The 22,237-nt window shown below is 46.1% G+C and overlaps 1 protein-coding gene across 3 annotated transcripts in view; it reads right to left on the reverse strand.

The window, feature by feature from the left end:
* Positions 1-230: 230 nt before the first annotated feature.
* MBD3 (methyl-CpG binding domain protein 3) overlaps positions 231-22,237 on the reverse strand; it is a 36,273-nt gene continuing 14,266 nt past the window's right edge. For all 3 annotated transcript variants that reach the window (XM_077842201.1, XM_077842202.1, XM_077842200.1), the window contains exons 2-7: positions 20,898-21,057; positions 20,465-20,602; positions 17,858-17,948; positions 17,097-17,274; positions 3,528-3,719; positions 231-2,093 (exon numbers count right to left, since the gene is read on the reverse strand). In XM_077842201.1, coding sequence (XP_077698327.1) covers positions 3,533-3,719; positions 17,097-17,274; positions 17,858-17,948; positions 20,465-20,602; positions 20,898-21,057 — 754 coding nt within the window. In that variant the 3' untranslated portion in view covers positions 231-2,093; positions 3,528-3,532. The remainder of the gene's footprint in view (positions 2,094-3,527; positions 3,720-17,096; positions 17,275-17,857; positions 17,949-20,464; positions 20,603-20,897; positions 21,058-22,237) is intronic.

Genomic DNA, 22,237 nt, shown 5'->3' on the forward strand with positions numbered 1-22,237 from the left:
CAGATAGAGGAGTAGATAGCTAATGAAGCTCTTAGGATACTTTGCTAGTCTCTCATCCACAACGAAGGCATGGGAATACACTGCAGTAAGGATCAGTTTTTTACATGGCATATCCCTCCTTCAGGTCCCAAAAAATTATCTAAAAACGCAGTGCAAGGGTTTCTCCTTAAGGACAGCTTGCAATGGCACAGCACAGATACTCAAAACGGGCTGACACAGACTAGAAAAAGTTCTACTTTCTGCAAGAAACATTTAATTGAACACAATGAATTACAGGAGGACAGTTTTACAGAATAATTACCATAACAGACTGTTTAAAAATGAAAATAATTCTAACTGGCAGCTGTACCATTGCCAAAACAATGCCTAGTACAGCAGCAGTAAAATACAAATCCAGCTTTCTTGTAGTACTCCAAATGAGCAACAATCCCGCAGAATTTTTTTTTTTTTTTTTTAAAGGAAAGGGTTAATATAGCATCAGTCACTTTGACATGGGAGATTTCTCAACCAACCCACTGGCTTGAGTAGAACTACACCCAAAGGAGGTCATTACTTTCCAGGAAATGCCCCTGGGTCCTCACTGTTATTGCTAAACATTCCTATATGACAGAGGCTCTGGGGAGCTACTTCTGTCCCAAATTTTGGGATACCAGCAACTCATACAACTGGTTAGAGGTGCAATATTTGAATCCATCTTTTATATATTCTCAGTGGACACTTCCAGGCATGAATTATGCATGGATACCCGAAGACAAAAGGAATTTGCAATCAAGTGGATATTTTCTTCAATCTCCTCATTCCACCCCTCCTGGAGGATTAATTTTCATCCATCACTAGTTTCCCCCACTATTTGCACAATAAGAGACTGAGGAATAATTCAAGGTACCCATGGTGAAGCCAAAAAACTTATGAACACATTAAGGCAGGTTTCACATCATTTCACTGTTCGACAAAGAATGCTGGTCACTCCACTGCACATGCAAGTAAGAAAGAGTCAATGCTCAATAAAAAGCATTAGATTCATTTTTAGATATTATAGAAAAGTCAAAAACTTTAGCCTTTCTTGTTTTAAAAGAGGTCAGAACATTACTGCTTTCACGTGCAGATATATAGACAAATCTATGGGAATGGACTCCCTTCACTCCACACATACTAAAACAGAGATTGGAGTGCTTGGCACCAGAAAAGAGGAGGAAATTTTCCTCATTGTTGGCCAGAAATGAGTCATACTGAACCTTCTATTTTTAGCTGCAAAGGTGTCTCCAACCAGACTTAACACCAAAAGTTGAATATTCATACTACACAATGATATACTTAGCTCTGAAACGCCTAATGAGCTATGTCTGGAGACACACAGGCTTCACTGCCAAGTATTGGCAACTAAAGCATTCAAAGTGGTGTTGGAACTAGTTATAGAACCAGGTTGTCACGGATACAAAATTGATTCACAGAGTGTAACTTTCCGAGCTCATCACAGCCTTAAGTGGAAGAGGCACCAACTTCTCATCTCTTAGGACTACTCATCAAATCCTATCTGATCTTGAGAGAAAAATGAAATTCAGTGACCTGAATTCACATACAGAATGACAATCTATAACATACAGTCTGGTACAAACAGGTAGCCTACAGCAAAGTGGCCAAGGAGTGAAAAAGCATCTCTTGTCCTCCTTGTGTGTCAGATGAGAGAAAAAAATGGTTTCTCTAGGTCACTGTTAAAAGTACTAAGATAGAAAAGTCTGAAAAATTTGACCCCATTGTATCATTGACCCATGAATAAGAGAGGGAATCTGGTTTCAAGTTTTAGCTCTCCCCCGACTTTTGCATTCCTTTATTCCCCTTCACACTTTTGTATTCCCCTGACCCTTTAGAAAAAGGAGGGGGAAGTATAGTTTAGTTAAGTTCATCTTCAAGAATACCCAGCAATTAATGAGCAATCAGCTTCTCAACTTTTTCCTGAAGTGGACATCGAACATGCTCAAAAAGGTACAGTTGGATGGTTGGTGCAATTTAGTCTGCAGACACTCTTGGCTTTGTAAATAGTTGTGCTGACCCTGCTGATAGGGTTTAGACTAGGAATTCTTAGATGGAACTCCCTGGAAGAAAGAAGCAGAGAGAAACACTTGGTAAATCATCAGGGACTTTTACGTTTTTGTAGCAAGTGGTCTCTTTAAGAATCAGGGTGAGGTCTCATCTAGATCTTCAACACAACTGCCTCTTTGGCCTCAGCTTTTCACCATGGTAGTCTGTTATCTTATCTGGCTGGCTGCTGTTGCTGGACTGTTTCACCAGAAAGGACCGAAAGGTACGGAGTGCTCAAATAAGGCTACAGTTAATCCAAGTGGCAACACAAGGAAGAGGAGGGAGCCCAAATATAAGTCAGCATCTTCCATAGGCCACACAAATCCCATCATAATGATTAGCCTCCCAGTATGGAAAAAACAAAGGTCACTCCTGATCCTACACGGGACTGAAATGCAGCTGTCACTGCCTCCAAGGGGGGTAGTTTCTTTTTTCTCTTGTTCATTTTAAGGTTCGTCTTCCTCTACGTTTTTATTTCTTGCCTAAGAAGCTCACAAGTCTACAATCTAAGTAACAAAGCCGCGAGGATACTGGCTATCTCATTTCAGTGACAGATTACTGGTTGTTTTTCCTGGAATATAACTTAAAATGATCAAACATTAAATAGTCGTTGAGTGCTGTTTTTGTCTCAGTGCATAAATTTAACTGATGGTACATATGGCTCCTGGCTAGGGTTGTAACTAAGCAATACATCAAGAGAACACAAATAATGTTAGCTTTCCTTCCATAACATGGCTTACTGTGTTTGGGTACTGCAGTACATATCACACACTAAATGAAGATCCATGAAGTATCTTGGGTTGGCACTACATGAAGAGTTGAAGATAAAACCACTGCTTGATATTTTTTAAATTAATATTAGTTAAAATAGCTGAGTATGGAATAAATAGTCTTCCTTCAAAATGCACCCACGTATCTTGGTTGTGTACTAAGCATGTGATAAGTAACAAGTGACAATCCGGGAGAACAAAATCCTCTATTTGATCCAAAGAATAGGTACAGAATAGTCAGTAACAATGCAAGCTCACTCCATATATAATGTCTCCACCAAAGTATCTCACTCCTGGCCTAGAGGGACCACCTAGCTTCTCCGCTAAGAATGTCCAAAGGGGGTTAATCTCAATTTTAATCTCAGTTATGACAGAGACTCCTGTCAATTTAGAATTAAGCCCCCCAAATTACTTTCACATTAACATCAATCCCCCCCCTCACCCCAACTTTCAGGTCACTGTCACCATCTGTGTAGAACTGAGCCTGTGAGATAAGGTTTAAAAACGAAACAGCTCAAAGATCCAAAGAAGCTACTATCCCCTTTAATGTGCATACTGGAGAAGGATGTTCGTGCCAATTTTAAGATTCCTTTTGGATACATTTTCTTCCTCACTACAGTGCTATTCAATTCAAACTGAAAGGTGAGAAAGGAGGTAATAGTTCAGAGTTACCATTACCTGGACTATACATTCTCCATTTCCTGGTCATGGTCTTGTTCCTCCTCTTCCTCCTCCCCTTCTTCATCACCCGCTTCCTTCTCTGAAGGAGCTTCCCCATCCCTTGCTATTTCCTCCACATGGGCGAGCATGTCAGCCATCAGTGCTTCCTCCAGCCTCTTCCGCACCTGCTGTACAAGCTCCTCCTGCTTCCTGCCAGGAAAGAACAAATACTTGTATTACTTTTCACAGCTGTGAAGTTCAAGGGAAGGAGTGCAAATCCCTCAGCTGTGAGGCTGGACAAGGTGATGTGGGATGCTACAAAAAAAAAAAAAAGAGTATTTTAAAATATCACATCATGTTTACATATATTATAGGTGAAGCTGGTAGCAACACCAAGTCTGTCTAACCCTTCCCATAATATGACCCTGTTTTCAGTTGGCAAACATTTGGGCTGAAATTTGGCATACCAAGTGTTTGCCTGAGCATAATCCATATGCACAAGAGGTTCAAATGAAGGTTTCAAAGGTAACTTTAATTCTGGCATTTGCTAATTTTTGTGTGCTTGATTTTGCAACCCGAACAATGTACTTGTAACAGGTTTCTGTGTTTATTTTTTTTATTTATGTGTACACACACACACGAAAGACAAATATTCTCTTGTAAATCTGCAGCAGAAATGCACACTAGGTAGCATAATCACTTGGCAGTTGAACTTCTCAAGTTAGAGGTTGGAATACAATTAGGACACTAAACAGGTTGAAGGCAGAAATCGGACCAGCCTTAAGATGTTTGCTGGAAAACATCACCCAATTTAGTTCATTGCAGATAAACAGTAAGTCAGTAAACTTTTTATTTGTGTGGTGCACCAGCAGTTAGCTATTCCCAACCTCGTGCCAATGGAAGATGCAGGTGCATAAAATGTGAACTGGATGTGCCACGTTAATTACTTCCCTGCATGTATGAGATGAAGAGAAGCACAGAAGTTTACCAGACAGAAAAGGATGTTAAGGCCTTCTGAGGATAAATGAGAGATAGGGGAAGAAGCAGTAATAACGGACAGTGACTTTTGAAAGAAGAGGACTGGACTGATTATATTCCAAGTGTATTATCACAATTTATGTTCTGTAACTGCCTTACTTTGCAAAAATACAACAGCTGAGGTATTTGGTATCTTCATTTTACAACACAGCAAACGACGAAGTAGACACCCAAAGGGTTTCAACTCTTTGCCTCATCAGACCCAAGGCAACATACGCTTGACACACATACCCTTCCCTGTACACAAAAGCCTTAATCCAGAGCCATTCTTCAGAAAGGATATGGATTTATTATCCACAAATATCAGAGAAGAGGCAGCAGGACAATGCCAGAGCTCAGCATAATGAATCTGAGGTATCCTTGCAAATGGAAATCAGACCCAGAATCCAATGTTTCCTTGACTTTTCAGCACACAACAGGCTTGTACAAGTTAGACTTTCCTCTACTGGGCAAGAGGAGAGCATCAGCCAGCCTAGGGACAGTTTATTTTAAAAGTGTCTTAGATAAGGACAATTTAATCCTCCAACTTGTTGAATAAAAAGGTGCTTGTCTCACTGTTTTTGTAGCCATACATATAATGGACATTAGTACAAACCAAAGCGTATGGAGTGAACAGCTGAAGATGGCCAGAAGAGGATTTTAACAGCAGGGCATAGAGAGGAAAAAGCAATTCCTTCTGCTTTTCAGTGCAACTTACAAGGAAACAAGAGGCCAGTCAGACATACTGGTCAGTCACTGCAGCCAGCATTTAAGTACAGGTCAGAAGCTTGAGATGTAGAGAAGAATTACATTTCACTCACTTAAATCACATCTGTCACTGTCCAGGCTGCCAAACAAAGGATGACTATTTATCTTACAAAGATCTTGTAGGATCTCTCACTCCTGGTTTTTAGTCCCTTAGGCCTGAACCTGGCAGAACTTCCCTATTAAAGATTTTTGACTCTAAGTCATCAGAATAGTACAAACCATTCACAGAATCATAGAATATCAGGGTTGGAAGGGACCTCAGGTGGTCATGTAATCAAACCCCCTGCTCAAAGCAGGACCAATCCCCAACTAAATCATCCCAGCCAGGGCTTTGTCAAGCCTGACCTTAAAAACCTCAAAGGAAGGAGATTCCACCACCTCCCTAGGTAACCCATTCCAGTGCTTCACCACCCTCCTAGTGAAAAAGTTTTTCCTAATATCCAACCTAAACCTCCCCCTCTGCAACTTGAGACCTTTACTCCTTGCTCTGTCATCTGCTACCACTGAGAACAGTCTAGATCCATCCTCTTTGGAACCCCCTTTCAGGTTACTGAAAGCAGCTAACAAATCCCCCCTCATTCTTCTCTTCTGCAGACTAAATAATCCCAGTTCCCTCAGCTTCTCCTCATAAGTCATGTGCTCCAGCCCCCTAATCATTTTTGTTGCCTTCCACTGGACTCTTTCCAATTTTTCCACAGCGTTCTTGTAGTGTAGGGCTCAAACATGGACACATGACTCCAGATGAGGCCTCAACAATGCTGAATAGAAGGGAACGATCACGTCCCTCGATCTGCTGGCAATGCTCCTACTTATACAGCGCAAAATGCCATTGGCCTTCTTGGCAACAAGGGCACACTGTTGACTCATATCCAGCTTCTCGTCCACTGTAACCCCTAGGTCCTTTTCTGCAGAACTGCTGCCTAGCCTCTCGGTCCCTAGTCTGTAGCAGCGCATGGGATTCTTCCGTCCTAAGTGCAGGACTCTGCACTTGTCTTTGTTGAACCTCATCAGATTTCTTTTGGCCCAATCCTCTAATTTGTCTAGGTCCCTCTGTATCCTATCCCTACCTTGCAGCGTATCTACCTCTCCTCCCAGTTTACTGTAATCTGCAAACTTGCTGAGGGTGCAATCCACGCCATCCTCCAAATCATTAATGAAGATATTGAACAAAACCAGCCCCAGGACCGACCCCTAGGACACTCCGCTTGATACCGGCTGCCAACTAGACATGGAGCCATTGATCACTACCCATTGAGCCCAACAATCTAGCCAGCTTTCTATCTACCTTATAGTCCATTCATCCAGCCCATGCTACTTTAACTTGCGGGCAAGAATACTATGGAAGACGTATCAAAAGCTTTGCTACAGTCAAGGAATAACACATCCACTGCTTTCCCCTCATCCACAGAGCCAGTTACCTTATCGTAGAAGGCAATTAGGTTAGTCAGGCATGACTTGCCCTTGGTGAATCCATGCTGACTGTTCCTGATCACTTTCCTCTCCTTTAAGTGCTTCAGAATTGATTCCTTGTGGACCTGTTCCATGATTTTTCCAGGGACTGAGGTGAGGCTGACTGGCCTGTAGTTCCCGGAAATCAGCATCACTACTAGCCCCTACTAGTCAGCATGCTCCAGCCCTTCAGAGTACAAATGCTGCCCTCAGAATGTTGCAGTCAGCTCATTGGAATGAACAAGAAAACATCAGATCAAAAATGCACTCCAGAGAAAGGCACCTCAAAAGAAAAGTAACCTTCAAATTCTGAGGAGATAGGCAGATGAATGAGAATCCTATATCATCAGTGAAGCAGAATTAATTTTCTCTTTTCTGCAGATACCATTCTATGAGAGCAAGAAGCTTGAGACATGTCCCCAAAAGAAAAAAAGGATTGCAAAGTTGCAACAAGTAGAAATAGCAAAGCCAATGTCAACAATATAGAAAGGAGAGGTTAACTTATCTTGTACAGTAACTGGAGAATTTGGAGATGTTTTGTTCCTATGGGTGCTCCGCATCAGGATGTGTATGTGCCTGTGAGCTCCGGATTGGAGATTCTGTCAGCAGTATTTGCAGGTCCATGGTTACACCCTACACATCCTTGTGCTCCAGCAGAAGGGTACATAGGGAAGGTCAGACCTGTTGCTGCTCTAGTTCCTTCTCAACCATGAAGTCGAGAGAGAATGACTCTGGAGTAGAGGGGAAGGATGGCAGACAGCAGGGCATCCATCGGGACAAAACTCCTCAAAAACTCCAGTTACTGTACAAGATGAGTAACCTCTCATTTGAGTTATTGTCCCTGTGGATGTTCCATGTCAGGAAGTTCCCAAGCAGTACCCCAATGAATGAGAATGATGCTAAGGAGAATAATTCAATAGGGACCACAGAAGAGCATTACTAAAGGCTACTTTGGCTCTAGAAGCATGCACAAGAGCACAGTGCTGGGAAAAAGTGTGTACCAAAGACCAGGTGGCAGCTCTGCAAATGTACAAGATGGGACCTCTCTCTATCCAAGCTAGGTACTCTCTCCCTGATATGCTAGAGTAATACATTGCTGTTCTATTGTCCAGCCAAAGAGAAGCAAGTTTCCTTCCTCAGTGGTTGGAGAAATTATCCCTTGCTGCTAGGATTTTCTCTTGGTGCCATACAGAGAAGGCTTTTTATCTAAGTGGAAAAGAGATCCAGCTTCAGTGTTCCACTGGAGGAAAATACCAGGAATCAATCAGCCTGCAATTGTGTTCTCCTTCCTTATCAAGTACGTAACTAGGAACATCTTGTGGAATACAACCTGCTCTCTCACATGAAGAACTTACTGACCAAGGAGGCATGACCCAGAACTTCCCTGCTGGTGGATGTAAAACATGGTAGCCTGATTGCACCAGAATCACTTTTTATTTATAACTCAAATCTCTGATGGTCCTTAGTGCTAGAAGACCACCCTCAACTCCCTCTAGAAGAGGCATAATGGCCCCCTGAGTGTTCCCCAAGATATAGGATAGGGCTGAGCCCAGCTACCTTTTTGACTATCAACATCTAGAATATATCCTTCTCTCTCTTTTGTCCACTAGAACAGGCTCGATGACCCTCTGCCAGGAGGAATTGGCTTTCCTACAGCAGCTCTTCCAGATATTGAACAGCCTGAGACAATTTTTGTAATGGGCAATGGAGTGTTTTCTGAAAGCCTGATCTCATGGTCCCAAGCAACAATGTTCAGGATCTGTACACCTAACGTGACTAATGACCTTAGATGGTAAAATAGCTCCCATTCTGCCTCTGGCAGGAAATTCCTGGCAGTCTACTGGCAATAGCAGACTTGCTAAACACTCTGGAACCTTGCAAAAATCCTTCCGTTTTTAGAGCACACTAAAAGGGGACTGAAGACCCTTCAACTTCTGATACTGAGGCAGAGGGCTATTCCATTAAACTTACATGAAAGATGGTTTTTGAGGTAGACCCTTTCCATTCTTTCCTATAAAGGATCTGAGGTGTGAGACAGGCCCAAGAAAATATCAAGTGGTCCTTGTCCTCTTTGCCCTCTGCAAAGTAGCCTCCATCTGCTCACCAAACAAGTCAGTCTCTTGTGTTGGTCAGGTTTTCAAACTTTCAAAGGACCTTCTACAGAAACCAGTTCATAGAATCATAGAATATCAGGGTTGGAAGGGACCCCTGAAGGTCATCTAGTCCAACCCCCTGCTCGAAGCAGGACCAATTCCCAGTTAAATCATCCCAGCCAGGGCTTTGTCAAGCCTGACCTTAAAAACCTCTAAGGAAGGAGATTCTACCACCTCCCTAGGTAACGCATTCCAGTGTTTCACCACCCTCTTAGTGAAAAAGTTTTTCCTAATATCCAATCTAAACCTCCCCCACTGCAACTTGGTTGTCCACAACCAAGCAAGCATACAGTCATCCTATAATGTGAGGCAGCAGCCCACTCCAAAAGACCCTTCCCCAAAGTCACTCAAACATAATGTCAGGTCCGCTCTAAACCCTTATGAAAAGACAGTTATCTCGAAGAACACCAGTTATGGAAAAAGGTGTGTTGCTCATGTCTATTCCACAGTAGGTGTGCATGCTTGCCACGTGCACCGGTGCCGGAAGTCTTTCCCCTAGCAGTACCCGTAGGGGGAGCACTACTGTGCCCCCTGGAGTGGGACCTCCATGGTGAGGGTATAAGGGGAGCTGTGCGCTCCCCCCACCCTCGGTTCCTTCTTGCCAGACAACTCTGACAGAGGGGAAGGAGGGTGGGATGTGGAACAGACATGAGCAACACATCTCAAAGAACACCAGTTTCGGAAAAAAGTAACTAACTGTCTTTTCTTCTTTGAGTGATTGCTCATGTGTATTCCACAGTAGGTGATTCCAAGCTGTATCTGTTGGAGGTGGGTAGGAGTTCACAGATTCCTGGGACGGAGTATAGCCCTACCGAATCCGGCGTTGTCCCTGGTTTGGGAGACAATCGCATAGTGTGAGGTGAATGTGTGAACAGAGGACCAGGCAGCAGCCCTACAGATGTCCTGAATTGGGACGTGGGCCACGAAGGCAGCTGACGAGGCCTGTGCCTGTGTTGAGTGTGCCTTCACGATTGGTGGAGGGGGAACTCCTGCCAGATTGTAACAGGTGCAGATGCATGAGGTGATCCAGCGAGAGAGGCGGTGGGTGGAGAATGACTGCCCCTTCATGAGCTCAGCCGAAGCAATAAACAGATGTGAAGACTTCCTGAATGGCTTAGTCCATTCTGGGTAGAAAGTCAGCACCCTACGCACATCGAGCGTGTGGGGGAGGCATTCCTCAGTGGATGTGTGAGGCTTGGGGCAGAGGACAGGCAGGAAGATGTCCTGGCCCATGTGAAAGGCAGAGACCATCTTAGGGCGGAGGAACGTGGGGTGTGGGAGGAGCTGGACCTTATCCTTGTGAAAAACTGTGTACGGGGGTCCAGAGGTCAGAGCCCTGAGCTCCAATACCTGCCTGGCCGACACGATGGCAACCAGGAAGGCCACTTTCCATGACAGATGAGACCAGGAGCACATGGCCAGAGGTTCGAAAGGGGGTCCCGTGAGACGGGACAACACCAAGTTCAGATCCCACTGTGGGACAGGGGGCCTAGCATATGGGAAAAGACGGTCCAATCCCTTGAGGAACTGTCCAGTCAAAGGATGGGAGAACACCGTACGACCCTGCACCAGCAGATGGAAGGCAGATATGGCCGCCAGGTGCACCCTGACCGAGGAGTTCCAGGCCCTGGGTCCTAAGGTGGAGGAGGTAAACTAGGATAAGCTGAATCAGGGCAGCCATCGGGGAAACACCCTGCTCAACAGCCCACCTGAAGAACCTGGACCACTTTGTCAAATAGGCTCAGTGTCTGGATGGCTGCCGACTTTCCAGGAGGATGTGTTGGACCCCTTCCAAACACGCCTGCTCCTCCCCGCCTAGCCACTGAGCAGCCACGACGTGAGGTGGGGAACCTCTAAACTGGGGTGGAGGAGACTGCCTCAGTTCTGGGAGAGCAAGTCTGGGCAGAGAGGCAACAGCTGTGGTAGGGCCACCACTAGGCTCATGAGGGTCCTGTACCTTGTCTAACTTCACCTTTTCTAGGAACTTGCTGATGACGGGGAACAGGGGGGAAGGCATAGAGAAGCTGAACTGACCACAGCAGGAGGAAGGCATCTGAGATAGCACCCCATCCCATCCCAACCCCCCCCCCCCCCCCCCCGAGCAGAACCAGGGGCAACGCCTGTTCTGCCTCGTCGCAAACAGGTCCACCTGGGAAATTCCCCACGCTCGGAAGGTCTGGTGAGCCACCTCCTAGTGGAGAGATCATCGTGCTGGGAGGAGAAATCCCTGCTCAAACGATTGGCCCGCGTGTTGCGGGCTCCCAGCAGGTGGAAGACCCTCAGGGAGATGTCATGGGCTATACAGAAGTCCCACAGCCTGAGGGCTTCTTGGCAGAGGGCCAAGGACCAGGTCCCGCCTTGCCTGTTGATGTAAAACATCGAGGCCGTGTTGTCCGTGAGGACCCTGATTATCTTGCCCTGTAAGTGCGAGAGGAAAGCCACATACGCCAGGCCTACTGCCCTAAGCTCCCCAATGTTTATGTGGAGGGACAACTCCGTGGTCGACCACAACACTTGGGTCTGAACTGTCCCCATATGGGCCCCCCAACCCAGGTCCAACACGTCGGACACTAGCTCCAGTGACGGGGCTGAGTCCCGGAAGGGGACCCCTTGGAGCATGTTGCTTGGGGAGGGCCACTACCATAGGGAGGCGATCACCGGGTCGGGCATGGTGAGGACACTGTCCATACTGTCCTGGGCCTGGGAGAACTGTGAGGCTAACCAAAGTTGGAGGGGCCTCATTCGGAGTCTGGCGTGGCATACTATGTACGTGCACACCGACATGTGACCCAGGAACTGTAGGCACACCCTGGCCGTTGTCACGGGGAATTTCAAGACCAAGGCAATTAGCCCTTTCAGGGTCTCGAACCTGCCCGGCGGGAGGGAGGCCGTGGCCATCGAGGCGTCCAGGAGTGCCCCGATGAACTCTATGGACTGGAACTAATGTTGACTTGGCCTTGTTTACCAACAGACCCAGGTTGGCACAAGTGGACAAAAGGAGAGCCATGTGGTCCTGCACCTGCAACAAGGAGCTGCCCTTGACCAGCCAGTCGACCAGGTAGGGGAAGATCTGGACCCCCCCCACCCCGGTGCCTTAGGTACGCCGCCACCACTGACATACACTTTGTGAACATCTTGGGGGCAGTGAATAGGCCAAATGGGAGGACCGTGAACTGATAGTGGTTCTGCCCCTCTAGGAACCAGAGGAAGCACCTGTGTCCGTTGAACATATGAATACGGAAATACACGTCCTGCAGGTCCAGGGCCGCGTACCAATCCCCATCCCCGGGGTCCAGGAAGGGTATGATAGAGGCCAGGGAGACCATGTGGAACTTGAGCTTGACCATGAACTGGTTCAGGTCCCGCAGATCCAGGATAGGCCTGAGACCCCCTTTCGCCTTGGGGATACAGAAATAATGAGAGTAAAACCCCTTGCCCTTGAACTCCCTGGGTACCATTTCCACAGCTCCCAGACTGAGGAGCCAGCCCACTTCCTGCTCTAACAGGTCCACATGTGATGGGTCCCCCAGACCAGCGAGGGATGAGGGGGTGGTTGGGCAGGGGTGAGACAAACTGCAGCATGTAGCCCCGAGAGATGGTGTTGAGGACCCATTGGTCCGAGGTTAGTCGCGACCATTCCAAGAGGAAAGCACACAAGCGATTGCGGAAGGGAAGCTTTATTGAAGGGGGAGTCTCCTCGGGAGTTGCCCGGGTAACCCCTGGCGCCCCATCAAAACGCCTTTTTCCCACCTGCGTGCCCTTAAAGGGCCCAGGTTGCAGAGAAGGACGTGACTGCTGTTGAGCGCGCCCCTTCCAGTCCTTAGACCTGTTATACGCAGGCTCATATCTAGGCTCAGAAGCCTGGGCAGGGGCCTGCTGCGGCTTGAACTTGGCCGGAAGTATATAAAGGCCCAGGGTCTGCAAGGTCGTGTGGGAATCCTTCATGCCATGCAGCCTGGCGTCTGTTTGCTCTGCGAACAGGGCCTTGCCATCAAACGGGAGATCCTGCAAAATTGACTGGTACTCCGTGGATAGCCCGGACAGCAGGAGCCATGATGCCCTCCGCATGGATACTGCCGAGGCCATGGATCGAGTAGCCATGTCCGCCACATCCAAAGCCTCCTGGAGGGCAGCTTTGGCAGCAGCTGCACCCTCCTCCAGCCACGACTTGAATTCTTTCTTGTGTTGCTCAGGGAGGGAGACCTCGAATTTTGGCAGTGAGCCCCACAAGTTAAATTCGTATCTACTCAGGAGAGCTTGGTCGTTAGCCACCCGCAGCTAGAAGCTTGAAGATGAATACAGCTTCCTACTGAAAGAGTCCAGTCTCCTTGAATCTTTCTTTTTGGGTATGGGAGCTGGTTGACCCTGTCTCTCTCTGTGGTTGACAGATTCGACCACCAAGGAGTTGGGCACTGAGTGGGTATAAAGGTATTCATGCCCTTTGGCGGGTACAAAATATTTGCGCTCTGCCTTCTTTGAAATGGGGGCCAGGGAAGCTGGTGTTTGCCACAAGGCATTCAAAATGTTTGCCACCCCCTCGCGGAGGGGCAAAGCCACCCTGCCCAGCACCGGGGAGGACAGGACATTAAAAATGGAGTCCAAGGGCCCTTCCATCGCCTCTGCTTGGAGGTTAAGGCTCGATGCTACCCTTTTCAGGAGCTCCTGGTGTGCTCTGAAGTCCTCCTGCAGGTCAGAGGGGCCGCAACTGTGTCACCCGGAGCGGGGGAGGAGGCCGGCACGGAGCTCTGCGTGTCTGCCAGCACCGGTGAGTCCAACCCTTGGTCAGACTCCGGGCGAGGCGCTGGGGACATATGTCCCACCGATTTAGCTCCTGGAGACCTAGAGAGCGAGGCCAATGGTGCCTCTGAAGCTCCAGTTATCGAGTGAGTGATCAGTATTGCTCATAGCTGCTGTTCCACTATCTGCTCCAATGCGTGGACCTTCGATGGCGTGGTGCCAGCAATCTACACCTCGAGCTGCGGGGGGCGAGAGCAGGAGTCTGACTGGGAGCGGCGACGGCACCCATGCCATGACCGACTGCGGTAGCCCCGACGACTCAGTGACCATCCGCAACGCCTATCTCTGTGACATCTGTAATCTCTCCACAGCGTGGAGCGGTGCTGGGAGCCCCGTTCGGACGGCACCCAACCAGACAGTCTAGCGGGTGTCGACGGTGATGCATGAGGACTTTGTCCCAAACGATCGCTGGGCGGCGAGAGGGGGTCGGGTGCGGTCTCCTGACCAAGACCTGCGCTGAGCTGGGGGTGATTGCAGGGAGCCCAGCGGTGGTTTGCCTCTGGAGCGGGGGCCTGACACCGGCGGTGCCCCCAGTACCGGCATGGTTATGACGTCTCAAGCCACTTGCAAGACCTCTGGCATCTAAGGCATCTGGACAGACCTGACCAGACACGGCTGGGCTACTCCGCTCAACGTGAGTGGGAGGCCTAGGGGCTGGGGAACGAGAGCTGCCGAACATTGGTCTAGCCTCTGCCCCTACTTTCTCTTGATGCCACTGCGACGACGGGCCTTTCCTCGGCTTCTTGTGTCCCGCAGATGGGGAGCGGTGCCAGCTAGTGGAAGGCACCAAAGGGTCGCCATGCACGAAAGTCGCAGTACCCGGAGCCGAATCAGTGCTCCCCCTACGAGTACTGCTAGGGGAAAAACTTACGGCACCGGTGCACGTGGCGACTACGCACATCTACTGTGGAATACACATGAGCAGTCACTCGAAGAAGAACTAGCTTTTTTATCTCGTGGCATTTTTCTCGAGTAAGAGAATTGTCCAGAGCGGAGGTATTCTTCCACAGCTCCACCTGAGCTTTTGCCATGAAAGCCTGGTAGTCTACAACGCAAAGGGCTGTAGCCTCCGTCCAAATGAACTTCAGTGCTGTAGCTCAGGAATCTGGGGTGCAGCACTACAGGTAAAAAGAAGCTTTCTACTGGACATGGCCCTCTTCCAACACCAATCTTCCATGGAGAGGGTGGAAGACACAGCCAGAAACGTTCCTCTGGGACAGTAGTCCCCACACTTCTTACCTCATGCCCCCCCTTACCCCTGTTTGTGCCTGCCCCCAGGCATGAGAGGGTGGGGAGGCAAGGCCAGGAACCAAGCCTCCTTGCCCCCATGGGGACTGGACTAGGCCCCGGCCCCCAGCTATGCCTCCCTCTGAACATTCCTCCATGCCCCACATTTTGGGGACCTCTGCTCTGAGAGGGTGTAATTATTTTTTTTTCTGCCTTTGAGACTGAGCAAATGTGCAAGGAGTTCCCCACACCTTTTCTTCAGCTAGTTCGAAACAGAGCCATTCTCTATTGGATGAGAATTCCCAGGACAGATAATTCTCACCGCCAGGGGAACTGCATCACCTTCTACTCTACTACTAAAAAGAAAAGGAGTATTTGTTGCACCTTAAAGACTAATCAATTTATTTGAGCATAAGCTTTCATGAGCTACAGCTCGCTTCATCGGATGCATAAAGTGGAAAAGTGGTTTTTTCCACTTTATGCATCCGATGAAGCGAGCTGTAGCTCACGAAAGCTTATGCTCAAATAAATTGGTTAGTCTCTAAGGTGCCACAAGTTCTCCTTTTCTTTTTGCGAATACAGACTAACACGGCTGCTACTCTGAAACCTACTCTACTACTGTTGCACAGAAAGGTCAGAAAACTTAAGGGCTAGGAAAGTCCTGCTAGTTATTATTAGTCTCATAATAAGGAGCTACGGCCTATGAGTGAGAACCCTAAGAGATGGTATTTTCAGACAAATGGGATTTCACCTAGCTCTATGTTAATTTGAACTGTTTCCCTCTCTAATACAGGCTTTCAGTTTCTGAAACTGAAACATCTGCCTCTGAAGGAGTTCTGGAGGGAGTCACACTTTTCTGATCCAATGAGAAAAGATCCAAATTCATCCTACCAGAGCTTGTGTTACGCACACTAACATGCTAATGGGGCTCTTTATCCCCCTCTAGTAGCTAAATAACAACAAACAGTTTGTGTCTCTGCTACTATTTTTGAGCTAATGAACCTAGTCCTTTAGCTTAAGCAGTCAAAGCTTTTAGAATCAGAGGTCCCTTCAATAACTGAAGGTGACTCCTTTGGAGACAGTGTTACATTTATACAAAAAGTCAAGAAAAGAAAGAAAGCAAGCAACCGCAGGTTTTTTAAATTTTGAAAAAAATCTTCCTCCAGTGAAAATATTGTTCTGCAGAAATACAAAAAGGATAATTTGTGCACATGCACACCCCTCCCCACCAGAGGCAGCTGCTGCCTTGAAGATCTGCTATAAATCTACAGTATTGCAGTAAATATTGCTAGTGCCATGCAAACAGGGAAGCATTTTGAGTAATAATGAAGCTGGAGTTCAAAGTCATTGTTTTGGTCATGACTTAATATAGCATATACCACTTTCACACAGCATGATTATCAGAAAGAAAAGGAGTACTTGTGGCACCTTAGAGACTAACCAATTTATTTGAGCATGAGCTTTCGTGAGCTACAGCTCACTTCATCAGATGCATACCGTGGAAACTGCAGCAGACTTTATATATACACAGAGAATATGAAACAATACCTCCTCCCACCCCACTGTCCTAGCAGGACAGTGGGGTGGGAGGAGGTATTGTTTCATATTCTCTGTGTATATATAAAGTCTGCTGCAGTTTCCACGGTATGCATCTGATGAAGTGAGCTGTAGCTCACCAAAGCTCATGCTCAAATAAATTGGTTAGTCTCTAAGGTGCCACAAGTACTCCTTTTCTTTTTGCGAATACAGACTAACACGGCTGTTACTCTGAAACCTGTCATGATTATCAGGGAGCATGAAATTTAGTGAACTGATGGCTCTGCTCAAAGCTTCCTTGGGCCTGTTCTTTGGCGATTAAAAGTAACAGGTGCCTTCAGAAGAGCAGAAATCTGCAGTGTTGTCCTCTACCAGGGTGACAAAGTATTTCTTTCCTCAAAAGATGCAAGAAGTAAAACTAACCTAGTCCAACACAATAGTCAGAGGTAATGTTCTTTTCTTTCGTTTCCTGTGAAATCAAGTTAATAATTTGACACACTAGTTTAAAGCAATCAAAGAAACCCATTGAACCATACTCATCTACCAGGTATAAGCTTAGTTTTGATAAAAAGGACATTAACTGTTTTACGCCCAAAAACCATTCCCAAAGCAAAGAACCAGTGACATTTCTTGTTAATACCGAATATCTTCATCCGTCACCATAAATGCTTTGCAGAGAGGTTGTGAGGTGTTTAGCCAAACTCCAGGGTTCTTCTCCACAGCTGCAGAGAGCTGTCCAGTGATGGGCATAGTGCTAGTGTGCAAGGCACTAGCTATAGCAGACAGAAGGGTTTCATCTGTGCAACCAGGTCCAACCCCTAAGGAGAGAAAAATTCTGTAATTTCCACCAATTTAACAGCAATAACTAAAAATAATACAGGCTGCTGCATTCTTTATTTTATAAGTTGCAGAGCTGTGTACTGATACTTTAAAAGTCAGCACATTTGTTCTATGCATCTCACATTAAACAGATCCTGCTGACCCAATGGCATAGCAATTCCTTTATATTTTAAAATGGTACACTCCTTTTCTTCTTTTTCCCAGGTGTCCTACACATCCCAGTCTAAGCCTGGAGGACTATCACTCCATTACAGCTATCCTCCCACAAGGATGGCTGGCTGAAACTTCCTTTGGGACCTATCAAAAGAGCTCCTTAATTAACTTGAGTACAAGAGATGCTGTTGAGTGACATGTCACTTTCTCCTACTGTCCCTCAATGCCCCTCAGAGCTAAGTACACTGAATTTAAGCCTGACCCCAGTCATAACCAGTTGTTTCTGAAGTTGGGAGTTGTCCACAAAGTGCAAAACACCTGACAGCAAGTGGGTTAAGCCCACAGTACCTTCAAAACATAGCTAATACAACAGTGTTAGGCCTATAGTTAAAAGCATGATCTAATTACCTTGTAAACCCTTTGGAAGGTCCATTGTTTTCACCAGCTCTTCTGCAATGTCAAAAGCATTCAGTCCACTTAGTTTCTTCTCCCAGAAGAGCTAACAAAGAAAACATTTATTCATTCATGTAAAACATAGAAACGCACTTGACAACACAGCAAAACACCTGCCTGCCATGGCACGCTATGGAGCGGAGAACTGGAGCAGATATGTCTGGCAATATTATAAAAGGGGCTCAGATGTATCTGCAAGGAGGGAACAGTTTGCATTACCATCAGTTAATCAACAAAACAGCTCCACGGTTGGAAGAACCTCCTCAATATTTCTGTATTGATTTACTGGCTTTAAAAAAAGTTGCCCCCTTGCCTCAATTCGGGTATTTCCAATCTTTTCTTCTGCACCACTAGGATAGTAACTAATACTGGCATCACCTCATTTAATTGCAAATGGTATGAGGCAGTATTTTTTGGTAAGTATTCCTTTGGCTTACTCATCAATCTGCTCTTTAGCAGATTCCAGGGAATTGTTCCCCAGCTTTGCTTCAGAGGTTACTCTTAAAGAAAGAGCATAGAGCAATTCAAGTCAAAGCCAGGGTAAAGATTAAATAAAATGACTGCAATAGTTTAATCAACAGATACATCAGCAAAAGTTAACTACTGCTTTTGGAACGAAGCTTTTCAATTACAGAAGCCATCGCCCAATCTATCTGGTAAGAAGAGGCAATATTACAGCTGGGTCCACGTTCAAATCACAGTCCAGAGACATCTATCAGTGGATATCTACAGGACTATAGCAATTTGCCTGACAACCCTTGCTTTTTGCTGCAGAACAGCTATTTCATCTAGGCTTTAGGGAACTACAACATGGCATGTAGCCAGCCAAGGACCATACAAATCCACAAGTCTTCCGCCCACCTCATACCACAAGATGACCCAAAGTGTGACACAGTCTAAATTACTTCTCCTTGGCCTTTCACAATAATGCTCTCAGCTTCTAAGTAGCAGAGCAAATCACAGGAGGCAATTTCTAGTCCACAGTTTTCAAATCAAAGGGTTATAAAGCCAGATACTTAAGAGGCCTGGGCATTATTTCCAAAATTAGAATGAAGACTTAACGTAGCCTGAACAAAGCTAGAATGGAGAAAATGCTGTGGGTGAAACATTAGGAAACTCTGATTTAGCAGTAGCAAGGATTGCTGGATACGCAGTAGAGCAGAGGGCTAGAGATGAATAAGGTAGAGAGTGAACAGAAAGATCCACAGTGATAATGCGCTTGCACCAGCACTCTCATGTTTAGTTGGGTACGAGGCAGTAAATTGGACAAATGCAGGTAGTCTCAAAACCACCTGTGTGTGTCTTCTGGACAATGCTCTTATAAAAATGCAAAGAGAAATAAAGTGGATAAGAAACAGACCAGTGTAAAGTACTGTTATAGTCAACAGCGTGGATATGGAAAACATACCCATCATCTTATTTAAAAACACCCACTGAGGGCAGAATTCCTTTTAAATGCATCATAATTCTTACTTCAGGATGATACTTGTGAGGTTGAATAGAAAAGATTTTGAAATTCCTCAACTGTGCAGAAGGAAATTTGAAAAATAAATAATTTTGATTGATTACCCTTTTGAATGCCATATGGTGTAATATACCCACTTTTGCAGTTGTGTATAACGTGTACTGACAATTGGCAGTGTCTGAACTTGCTAATGACACTGAACACCTAGTTTCTAGAGAACTAAACAGATGGACTTTCTACAGCAAAGGACTCAATGAAGCTCTGCTGAGGGGACAGGCTGCCAATTCCAGGGAACAGGAACAAAATGAGACTGCCTGACAGAGACTGTTTCTAGCAAATAAGATTTATTTTACCAGTATCCACCTCTATAACTACATAATGCCCTCCCCTACACACACTTTTTTGTAGTCTCGGCTAGATGAGATTAAGTTCCTTTGTACGTCTCCTCTAGTTTGCAAATACATCGTATCGCAAGTGAAACAATGACTTGGATTTGGCTGTTAATACTGGCATTCAGGTGATGACCAAGTATTCTAGGTGATGACTGAATTTCTAAACTTAGGGGAGTTAAATGGTCCTGAGACACCAAAGTCACTAAGGGAGGCGCGCGAGGGAAGAAGGCAAAGGTGGCTGTAATTTCTGCCATGTGTAACAGACACCAGATAGTGGTTTTGTACTAGAAGAGTGTGAGCCTTCAAAATTTTGGCCCTATTTATACTATAAAATACATGACACAGGATCTAATTACAATACAGTTGTCCCTAAAACTGGATATGAACATTGTTCCAATATGTAGGGCAGACCACTTTAACCATGATGAAGCTAGAGATCTGACAAAGGCTCCAGCCCAGTTATAAAACACAGTTAAAATCATGTCTACACTATATAATGGAATGCTTTTAACAGGGCTAGGAAGTAACCAACTTGTAACAGATTCCATGACACTGAAGTCCCTGCCAGCATTTCAAATACAAAAAAAGTGCCAGTATACATTTACCCACTGTTATATAGGAAGGTTATATTCATGCTCCTCAATGATTAACACACATGAAGCTTTCTTAGCTCTGGGAAAGTAGCTGCCACACTGCAAACCTCACCTGGCGGGGCTGGTCCACAGCTTTCTGGGGATCACTCTTCACTTTGTTGCTGGGATGATTTGTGATCTTAGTGACAGGCTGCTTGAAGATTGAGGCTGTCTGTCTGACAGGGAGTGCAGTATTTAAGTCAGGTTTACCCTAAAGATTCAAAACAAAAAGAAAAAAACATTTTTTGCCACAGCAAAGTCAAACTCAACACTCTTATTAATGAAAATATTTGTGAATCAGTTTTAATTAGACCAGATCTACCTACAAGTAGGTCTCATACCCAGATATCATGACTTCTGTCTCATACAACTCCCACATACACGCATTAATTCAAAGGCTAAATCCATGTGTGATGTTCTCAAAACAGTACCTCAAAACCAACAGTAATACACCAAAAACTCAAAGAGATGGAGAGGAGAAACCTTCCACTGTAACTTATTCTTACTTTGGCTTGGTTAGAACAGTCATAGCGCATCCTCTGCCTGTTCTTATTCATCTTACTCATCAGCATTTTGCCTGTGCGAAAGTCGAAAGTGCTCAAGTCCATGGAGCTCCCCAGGTAACGGGCCAGCTGAGGCTTGCTTCGGAACTTCTTCCCACTTGGGCTGAGAAAAATACAGAGGGAACAGAGAGAGAAATTAAACTTCCTGGGCTCTGGCTGATACCAATGTTAGTTTCACTACCAAAAAAAGGCGCTAGGTTATTATTCCCTTTGTGGCAGGAAAAGAGGATACTGGGCATCCAAGAATAACCCCCTCCTCACTCATTCACTCTATATGGATATCATAGAATATATGGGTTGAAGGGACCTCAGGAGGTCATCAAGTCCAACCCCCTGCTCAAAGCAGGACCAATCCCCAACTAAATCATCCCAGCCAGGGCTTTGTCAACCCTGACCTTAAAAATATCTAAGGAAGGAGATTCCACCACCTCCCTACGTAACGCATTCTAGTGTTTCACCATGCTCCTGGTGAAAAAGTTTTTCCTAATATCCAACCTAAACCTCCCCCACTGCAACTTGAGACCATTACTCCTTGTTCTGTCATCAGCTACCACTGATAACAGTCTAGATCCATCCTCTTTGGAACCCCCTTTCAGGTAGTTGAAAGCAGCTATCAAATCCCCCCTCATTTTTCTCTTCCGCAGACTAAACAATCCCAGTACCCTCAGCCTCTCCTCATAAGTCATGGGTTCCAGTCCCCTAATCATTTTTGTTGCCCTCTGCTGGACTCTTTCCAATTTTTCCACATCCTTCTTGTAGTGTGGGGCCCAAAACTGGACACATGACTCCAGATGAGGCCTCACCGATGTCGAATAGAGGGGAATGATCACGTCCCTCGATCTGCTGGCAATGCCCCTACTTATACAGCCCAAAATGCCATTGGCCTTCTTGGCAACAAGGGCACATTGTTGACTCATACCCAGCTTCTCGTCCACTGTAACCCCTAGGTCCTTTTCTGCAGAACTCCTGCCGAGCCATTCGGTCCCTAGTCTGTAGCAGTGCATGGGATTCTTCCGTCCTAAGTGCAGGACTCTGCACTTGTCCTTATTGAACCTCATCAGATTTCTTTTGGCCCAATCCTCTAATTTGTCTAGGGCCCTCTGTAGCCTATCCCTACTCTCCAGCATATCTACCACTCCTCCCAGTTTAGTGTCATCTGCAAACTTGCTGAGGGTGCAATCCAGACCATCCTCCAGATCATTTATGAAGATATTGAACAAAACCCGGCCCCAGGACCGACCCTTGGGGCACGCCACTTGATACCGGCTGCCAACTAGACATGG

Source organism: Eretmochelys imbricata, chromosome 25 (genome assembly GCF_965152235.1).
Source record: "Eretmochelys imbricata isolate rEreImb1 chromosome 25, rEreImb1.hap1, whole genome shotgun sequence".
NCBI lineage: Eukaryota > Metazoa > Chordata > Testudines > Cheloniidae > Eretmochelys > Eretmochelys imbricata.